This window comes from Crocodylus siamensis, chromosome 1 (assembly GCF_052110815.1).
Source record: "Crocodylus siamensis isolate JL-2025a chromosome 1, ASM5211081v1, whole genome shotgun sequence".
Lineage (NCBI taxonomy): Eukaryota > Metazoa > Chordata > Crocodylia > Crocodylidae > Crocodylus > Crocodylus siamensis.
The window spans coordinates 190888167-190897491 of record NC_143395.1 but is presented as its reverse complement, the minus strand read 5'-3'; the positions used below and the strand labels follow the sequence as shown (position 1 = coordinate 190897491).

Here is a 9325-nt window from a genome sequence, read left to right as displayed (position 1 = left end):
CCTACTTCGTAGAAGTCATTTTAACACAATACTCCTTGTCAGCATGTGCCCAACTTAAAGGTTTATGAAAGTCACTGGGAGCCCTTCCATGGTCTTTAACAGTATTTGAAATCAGTCCCTAATCCCAACAATCTCTGTCACTCACCTTAGCTACTCTTACTTTGGGGCATGCAGCTAACTAATAGTACCTCAAAGCTCAATAACAGCCACGCTGTTTTGTGTTTTCATACAAAAAATTTAATAAATATTACTTTTCAAGATTTATTGCCAGGAACAACACATCAAAGATGCATTTTCATATAACACTAATATCACAATACAAGGTATCTTTCATGATCTCAGTGGTTAACCAATGAGATTACTATGTTTATAAGCCTTTTTTGATCTTTAATGTTGTAATAGCACTTTGATTTCCTCACTTGTTATGGCGGGCAGTGTAATCTATGGCAAATCTACACAGTGATCTTACTGGACATTCTACTGTTCAAGTATTCAACAACTAGCTTATTAGAATACTCCCTAAATGCAGTAGATTACAAAAAAAAAAAAATCAAATCTACAAGTGGTTCAGTATTACATATTCATGGTGAAAAAAAAAATCAGAATTTACAAAATAAGATTTCTGTGCTTCCAACTTCACACGCTAATTTGATATCTTAATTACATGCAACCACTCACGTTTCATCTACATAAAGTCATAGCTCCATTTTGTTCCCTTAAACTGCTTTGTAGCAGATTATCTGCCTGTCACTCTTTCAAGTCTAAAGCAGCAAAAAAATGTTCTAGTCTAATCATCTAAAACTGCCTCAGTCAGTACTTACAAATAGTCTTAAAGTGATACTATGGAAGGTGTTTCAAACGTTTGACATTTGTACAAAAACCAGCATCAAGGCATGAGAGCCCGTCCTATTGTTAAAAATAAACTATTTTTAGAACACCTTAATTTTGGCATATAGGCAACATGTAACAAAGAAAATAAATTCAAAATAAAGAAGCCACAAGCTTACAATGCTATCAAAAACCTTCAACTCTAAACACATACATATAAATAAAAAGGAATGATATTTAAGGCTCTTGATTATTAAGTTAATAAATCAAATATACACAGCGATTAATAAAAAAAGAATTATTTACATATCTATACAAACTTCTATTTTTGACACATTTTCCTCTTTAAATTCTTCATTTACCAGCAACTGCTGACATTGAGTTCCCCCCCACAACAAAAATACAATAAAAAAAATAAATAATAAACTTTCTTGATAGTTGCTGTGGTTCTGAGCTGCAAAGGCACTTTCAAATACAGAACTAGTTGTACGTCACCATAAAACCAATATACAAAAAACTCAGTGTCAATAAATATAAATAAAATGTATTATTCTACGAAACTGTATAAATTGGGACATCTGACCAAAAAAAAAGGTAAATGCTAAAGAAGAGCTAATAAGGCTATGCAATACCTTATGAAACATTTCCATGATGTATCAGCTACAGCTGAATTTACCATTAGGGCACTTTTGACTAGTTTTGCATAGATGTGAAATGCAGCACTTGGTATTCCCAGCCAACCACAGCAACTATCATTGCCAGTGTAAGCCAGCTTGTCAAAACTTAAATTAACACAGGGATTCTAAGCAAATAATAGCCTTAGACTCAAATATTACACAACAGTTTAAAGAACTACAAGCTCAGAGTGCCTTTATAATGATATTCAAAGGCCCTGCATGGCAGCACCTCACCGACTGCTATACAATGTATTCCATTCGATTTAAGCTTTGTGCACTTTCCAAGTCTCTGTTGTCTTGTTTATTTGTCCAGTTTGGGTGTTTCGTAGGTGTACTGTTGGGTGGCTTTTCATCTCTGTCTACCAGTGTGTATGCTGGCTGTTTGGCAAATCGGGCCTTCTGCTGATGCTTGTCCATGTCGTCTTCCTCTACCTCTGAATTGTGTGTCCTTATTTTGGCGATTTTGGAGTTTTTGTTTTCGTAGTCTTTGATAGGGACAGCATTGGCTCCGTGTTTCTCAATGGGGTTTTTTATCTGATTCAGCTGCTCCCTCACGTTGTTTGTGGTGTTGTCATCTGATGCGGTGTGAGTGTGGCTGCTCTGCTTTCTGCGTTTTCGAATGCACCAATAAAAGGCTGTTACCAAGCAACAGATCCAGGCTACTGTTAAGACGGAGCTCAGCAATGGCACCAAGAAATCTGAAAGACAGATAGGAGACCAATTAACCTTGCAAATGAAGTCCTTTAGTTAAGGCAGACTACCAACAAACAACAGCAGCCACCCTCAGTTTCTAAGCTGCCTTCTCACGCTGTTCTTAAGAGAATATTCTTGTCTCTTAAAAATTAAAAAACATTCCAAGTGGAGCTGGCACAAGACTATGCCAACAGCACTAGAGGCTAGGGAAGTCTTCCTTTTCTCCACAAAAACCAACAGCTTGCAGTCAGTGACAATGCAAACTTCTCTACACTACCCTGCCAAAGACCCTGACCAAGAGGGAATATCTCTTCACCCAAGGGTAACTGGCTTCAAACCCAGTAAAATCCTTGGTTTCTCAGAGACGGTCAACAAAATGTTAATTATTGGAGGGTGTTGTGGCAAATGCATCCACCATGATCTTGAGACAGCATATTTAGTTCAGTTAAATCAGGGTAGTAGCAGCCATCAGATAGTAATTGGAGTTATCACTTTCAGAAGCCAGGAAATGCTTCATCTTGGTATTTTTATTCCTTTTTCTTATGGTGCAAGCCAGGTAGCAGGGATCAGAAAGGGAAGCAAGTAAAATGTCTTCTTTCCAACAGCCTGGCACAATCCCTCCTTCCCCCCACCAAGCTACAACATAAAGATAAATCTTCTAACCTGACGAGAGATGAAGCCTCAATATGAGAGACAAAACAGAACCAACCCCCCCGTTTCCCCCAAATCCCAAACCCAACCCAAAACCATCATACCCGTCTTGTTTTTAATTGGTCGCCTTTGTACTCTGACTTCTGCAACTGCAGCAATTAGCGTGTTGTTTCCATCACGTTTACTGACAAGGTCGATAATTTTATCAGTGATTTCCTTGATTGGGTTTTCATCCTCCCCAATGTCTTCAGCTGACTATAAGGGAAGGAGTACAGTTAACCATCATACACTTAAGTGGCATTAATAACCACTATAAAAACCAAACCTTTGTAACCATGAAGCAGAGTACTTCTCAGAATTTTCCAGGTAAAAGTCCTGTTACTGGTAGAGGCAGGCCAAGCATGAGAAGTTTCAGCCCATACCATTTTAGAAGACACTAAAAAGTGCTTATGTGGTGTTATAAATGGAAACTGGTTTTGCTACTTAACTAATCACAGTTGCAACCAGATATTAATTTTCAAGCATGTTGTAGACAAAACGTTGATACCCATTCAAAGGGATTGGAATGGAAATTATAAACCTTGCTAAGTGCTGACAAAGCTTAAAATTAGTTCTCAGTGCATCCCCATTTCATATATAGCAATTTAAACACGAGTTTAAAGATGAGTACTTACTATCGCAACATGTATTTCATTGTTTGCCAAGCGTGAAGGCTCACAGGTGATGTAGATGGAATATTCAACAGAAACATTCTTCAGAATGTTAAGATTTCTCAGTTCACTACAAATATGCTCAGTGGTAAGACCCTAGCAATACAAAACAAAAAAAAGCCTTAAGTTACAGACTTCTTCCTTAAACAGAGCACTGTACAACAAGTTCCTGGTTGCTCTCCGGCTACCGAGATACAGCTTGGCAGAGAACACACGGGTCTTTAGACTACATATTTTAATTTAAAAATGAGATTAATCTCCTATTACTGAATTTGAGGAAGACAATTATCAGATCACTTGTTTCATGCAATGCCAGTCTACTTTGTTATAGGAGCTTTTTATTTCAAGTTACCCACCGGCAACATCATCTCTTTATTGAAGGTAAATGTAATGTTGGCGCAGTTGTCCTGGTAATAAGAGTCTGAATTACATTTGGACTTCACTGGTGGCTGATTTGAAAGCCAGCATTCACCCATTGCAGCACAGGGATGTGTAAAGCAGTGGTCATCCTTAATGGGATTACAGGTGTGTCCAGCTGGGCACTCATGACCTTTAGCATGGATTAGACAAGGTGTAGGCCCACACCAAACCTGGAAGAGAGTGAGTATTTTATGAGAGTACAGTCAGGGGTGTACAGGAGAAAACAAAAATGCAAATCAAAGTACAGCCAGACTACCTTAGAACACGTAACTTTTCCATTCAAACACTGACAGGTATTACAGTTGTCGTCCCATTTAGTACCGTCTGCTGTCACACGCCCACTGGTAATACAAGGCCTTCCTGTAACTGTGAGAAAGGGAGATGGATTCTTAAACAGTCTGCTCTACTCCAAGAAGCCTGCCCTACCGCATTCTCCTATCCCTTTCCGTTTTATAAAATCTAGCTGAGTGCAGGAACTCTTCCATTCCTTTACTATACTCTTATTACAGTTGCTAGCATGTAAATGAACTGGATCTGGTAACAGATATACTGTAGGCTGCTTGGAATACCTTCTTGGCATCTTGGGCCACTACGACCAAGCGGGCAGATGCAGCGGTAGCCGTTAATTTCATCAATGCATGTAGCTCCAAAAGCACAGGGTGAAGACTGGCATTCATTGATATCTGTGATAAAGAAGGGGGGGGGGCAGGGAGTTGCATCCATTATACAGCCATCCATACAGGTAAGTGTGAGAGCACACACAAGACAGCTCTAGCCTTATATTTTTTCTTTTCATAGCTGGATTCTGATTTCTGTTACACCACAGTTTCAGGAGTAAATTTGTTTGCAGTCACTGCAATTAGCCCAGGTTTACAGTGCTGTAAATCCAGATCATAACCTGACCATGGTCCGACTACTTAAAAAGCCCTTCGGAGCAAGGAGACATTCTTTGCTAGACAGATATGCTCACCTTCCTCTGGCATGGTCTAGATTAGTCAACAGTTATATTTAATACATGGATATTAAACCCCTTCCAATTACACTATGGCTAGGAACAATTTTAATTTCCATAGCTGTGTTATTAAAATGTTGGTATCCTCCTGCCTATAACTATTGTTACATTACAGAGAAAACAGGAATCAGTGCCTGGAGACAGGGATTAACTAGCATCCTTCACCCTCAAACATAGAAAGTCTGCCACACAGACCATCTCCTAAACAGGGGAGGACTAACACCATACACTTCCCAGCTGGGCTCAGACTTTTTTTTAGGTTAAAGTGCATCTGATACTTTCACGTTTTCACTGAACATTTTTTCAGCTAGCTATAGATCAGGCATGCCAGATATGGACAAATAACAGGGGTGGACAGATTTGCATACCAGATTCAAAAACCCTGGTATTTTGTGGCAGCACATATTTAAATAATTATTAGGTCAGGATCAAGTTGGAGTCACATGGTAATACTTACTTATGCGACAGTCTGGGCCTGCAAAGCCTGGAGCACATTCACAGCGGTACCAGTTGTCTCCATCCACACAAGTCCCACTATTATAACTAAAAAGGACAGGAAGAAAGAAATATCACTTAGCCATCATAGGTTTCACTGTTTGGTGAATAAAGACAAGCGAACAGTTCTAATACAAAAAGATGCCAAAGGCAAAGGATGAGTAACACATCCAAGTCACAACACTTACCAAGGATGAGGACTGCAATCATTTGTATCTGCAGAAAGCAAGACAGACTTCCATTAACATACGAACCAGGGCTGGAGTAAGTGTTGTCATCAGTAAAGAATAACTAAATTCCTACAAATGTCTGAGCTACATTTGGCTTAAACTTTTGCAAAAATATGCCAAAATGCTCAGTTAAATTGATTCCAGGCTTCCACCACAAAATTTGTTAACTACACTGTGGAACACATGTACACAGGAAGAGATCCTTGTAAAGAATATAACAGGAAAAAGCGAATGGAAGCAGACAGGGCTGCTGGTGGAAGAAGAATGCAGGAGAAAACAAGACAACATCTGTCTCCACTTAACTCACTTGCAACTTTCTCATGCCCAGGTCAAGGCTCTATCGTATAATGTCATTAAAAGCAAAGATTCAGGTGATGCTAAAGCCTACATCAAACAGTTCTCCCCTTCTGGTTTCAATCTTGACACTCAGAGGGCAACAGGATGAGCTAATGGTCTTGTCAGGCAACACTTTAGAAAAGTTCAAGCAGAGAGACTTACTCTGAGTGCAAGTTGGTCCTTCCCAGCCTTCTTTGCAGACACAAGTAAAGGAATCCCCACTGACGACACAGGTACCACCATTATGGCAGGGGCTTGGCAGGCAACTGCTGTTTCTTGCTATAACAGAACACAAGGTAGAGGCAAGTTATTTTTCTTTTAAGCCACACTAAAATCAGGCAAAGGGGGATGCCAAGGTTACAGATTCAGGGCTGCATCTACCCCTAGATGCTACAAGTCCTGGTTACCTATATTACAAGTGGCTCCTTCCCATCCTGCAGGACACATGCACTTGAAAGTGTCTCCCTCATCATAACATGTTCCTCCATTATTGCATGTAGCTTCATCACACTGGCTATCACCTGAGAAGACCAAACCAGCCTCAGTTCCACTACTCCACTAACACAACACAACACAGCACATTTAACATTACTTTAAACATACAAGTACTGCAACTTACGCGAGTGGCAGGTCTTTCCTTTCCACCCATTTTTACATTCACAGAAGAAGTCATTAACCAAGTCTCGGCAAGTCCCTCCATTGTGGCAAGGGTTTTTACTGCAGTCATTAATATCTGGAAGTATAAAAAGAGGGAAAGTGAGACCTAAGGAATGCTTTCAGCCACTATAAACCACTTAATGCTTGATGGAAGCACAGTGCCAGATCCCCGATTTTGGCCTCAAGTCTCAGTTCTGGATTAAGTGCTTGAATATTTTAACTGCTACCACAGACATTATGTATATTCAGTAACAGCGTCCCCTGCCCCCCAGCTCATTTTCATTTCATTCGGGGCAAACATTTCTCCAGTTCCCAAAGATATGAGCTAGTGAAATGAAAAAGGGGAAAGGCCTAACATCCTAACTGCTGATTATGACATGGATTTTATTGATCAGTGAGTAAAAAGCTAGCAGTTAGGAATTCTTCTCCCCCATTTTACCTGTCACAGCAGACAGAAAGGCATGTGTTACTTTTTAAGACTAGAGGGTTTACCTGTATTAACTTTTTCCTATGGTGAGTTGTCTAGTATTTATGGTACAAGACTGGGCAGCAAATTCTATTGTCAACTCCGCTAATAACTGCAGTTATTTGCTAGTTTCTCAGTCCTACCCAATTCATAAAGAGTTCTTCCTCATCTTCCAGACACAGCAAAGCTGTGAGATTCTTAAAGCACTTGCCTGGATTCACAGTCCAAACTCAATGGAAAGATAACACCAACCTCACTGGGCTTTGAATCTCAAGATCAGATAAAGAGTACATATCATGACAAAGACAGCACAATATAGGCAGATCCTATTCCACTTAATCCTCCAAGTAGAACTTAGGATCTAGCTTAGACTGTAGATGCCAACTTCAACCCTGCTCGAATGCCTGAAGAAAAATTAAAAATGCATCTTGTTTTGTAATATCCCTTCATCTAGGCTTTTCTGTGATATTCTCAAGGCTGCGAGAAGGAGGAAGAACCATCCACCTTCTGCATTAGTAGTTTTGCAGCAATAGGGTAGAACAGATTCACTTAGGTACAGGCATCCAAGTACCACTTAGACACCCCATGGGTAGAACATGACACAGCCCTGTACATCCAGGCTTTGCTTTCAGACACTGCTTCACGATACCTTGCCCTCAGTTTCAAGAGGGTCAACTTACTTGTTTCACAGTAATTTCCTTCCCATCCATCGCTACAGATGCATTTGTAAGAGTTGATACCATCAATGCAAGTGCCACCATTTTTACAGGGGTTGCTTTCGCAGTCATTAATATCTGCAACAGATTAAAGAAAATCTGCCTCAGTACAGTTAGCAAGCCTTCTTATATAGCTTGCTTTGCTGTCAAAAGGCAAACTCCATTTCTATACATGACAAAAGCATGGACACAAGATAAAGATGAAACAGCCACCAATCACTTTCGTAACAGCATATTCTTTGTAATAGACCTTAAAAAAGCCCGTAAAACCTAGGGTAAAACCAGCTATTAAAACCACCTCAGCTTGAATACACAAGGTTTGAAATCATACAATTCAAGGACAGCTGATTTGTTATAGTAACTCCCCCCACCAGGTTTTGGGAACTCCAATATGCCATGCCCAAGAAGGACCCTAAGTAGAGTTCCAAGGTCCACTGTGTCACAGGAAAGCCTTATATGGTCTCAGAGGAAGGGAAAATGTCATTTTTTAAGAGCAAACTCGAGGTCAGAACCAAAAAGATAAACATCGTAAGTTCTTACTTTCATGGCAGTAGGTGCCAGTAAAGCCTTTATTGCACTCGCAAGTGAATTTTCCCCCTGCTTGGCTCTTGCACTTCCCATGGGGACCGCAGACATTTGAAGAAATATAGCGAACCCCTTCTGGTGTGTTGTTAGAAGCCACTGCCACTGTACAACTGTCAATAACTGCAGAAGGAGAGAAAGATACAGCTGAGGACTGCCCACTTCATCACATTACCAAGCAGGCTGGCTTCTTGCAACCTGTAAGTACCTAGGTCTTACTTCCATGGTAATTACCTACACTGAGATTCCAGGGTGGCTAACAGCACTTGTTACATTAGAGTAAATATTTGCAACTAATTTCCATTTAATCTTCTGGGCCACAAGAGAGTTTGGAGGCTGCTGGGTCTGATCTACTGTGCATGCAACTATGATTGAGAAGCAGGTATGAAGCATCTCTTAGATACCCGTAATCACAAGCAGCACATTTTTCATGTATACTGGGGTAAGACACGGGTCAAATTCAGCTGCATAATGCAAATGGAGCATTCAGATTTTGACCTCAAGGCTGAACTGGCCCCACCAAGCCTTATCCTGGGAAAATGAGTCAAAAGCATTATTGAGGCAGCTGTCACTCAAGAGTAACACATACCTTCACAAGGAGTAGTGCGGCAGTGGTCTTTCAGGTGGGAGCAATTCTTTCCCTCATAATCTTCGGGGCAGTTACAGTAGTAGTCTGTGGCAAGATTGAAGCACTGGGCGCCATTCTGGCAAGGGTTGGGCTCACAGTAATCTATGTCCAACTATAAATGACAGGGGGAGAAGGGGGGAAGCTGAGTGAAACAGAGGTTTTATTCTTGCTCTTCTCACTGCTACAGGCTGCAGACACTGTGGAATCTGACCTTTTTATCTGCT

At 40.5% G+C, this 9325-nt stretch overlaps 1 protein-coding gene across 1 annotated transcript in view; it reads right to left on the bottom strand.

Annotated features, from left to right (window-relative positions):
* Positions 1-214: 214 nt before the first annotated feature.
* The window catches only part of JAG1 (jagged canonical Notch ligand 1), a 37692-nt gene continuing 28581 nt past the window's right edge, over positions 215-9325 (bottom strand). Inside the window, exons 13-26 of the mRNA XM_090051351.1 lie at positions 9063-9213; positions 8432-8596; positions 7856-7969; positions 6672-6785; positions 6460-6573; positions 6215-6331; positions 5675-5702; positions 5449-5534; positions 4549-4662; positions 4236-4345; positions 3916-4149; positions 3524-3655; positions 2954-3104; positions 215-2203 (exon numbers count right to left, since the gene is read on the bottom strand). Coding sequence (XP_089907477.1) covers positions 1746-2203; positions 2954-3104; positions 3524-3655; positions 3916-4149; positions 4236-4345; positions 4549-4662; positions 5449-5534; positions 5675-5702; positions 6215-6331; positions 6460-6573; positions 6672-6785; positions 7856-7969; positions 8432-8596; positions 9063-9213 — 2088 coding nt within the window. The 3' untranslated portion in view covers positions 215-1745. The remainder of the gene's footprint in view (positions 2204-2953; positions 3105-3523; positions 3656-3915; positions 4150-4235; positions 4346-4548; positions 4663-5448; positions 5535-5674; positions 5703-6214; positions 6332-6459; positions 6574-6671; positions 6786-7855; positions 7970-8431; positions 8597-9062; positions 9214-9325) is intronic.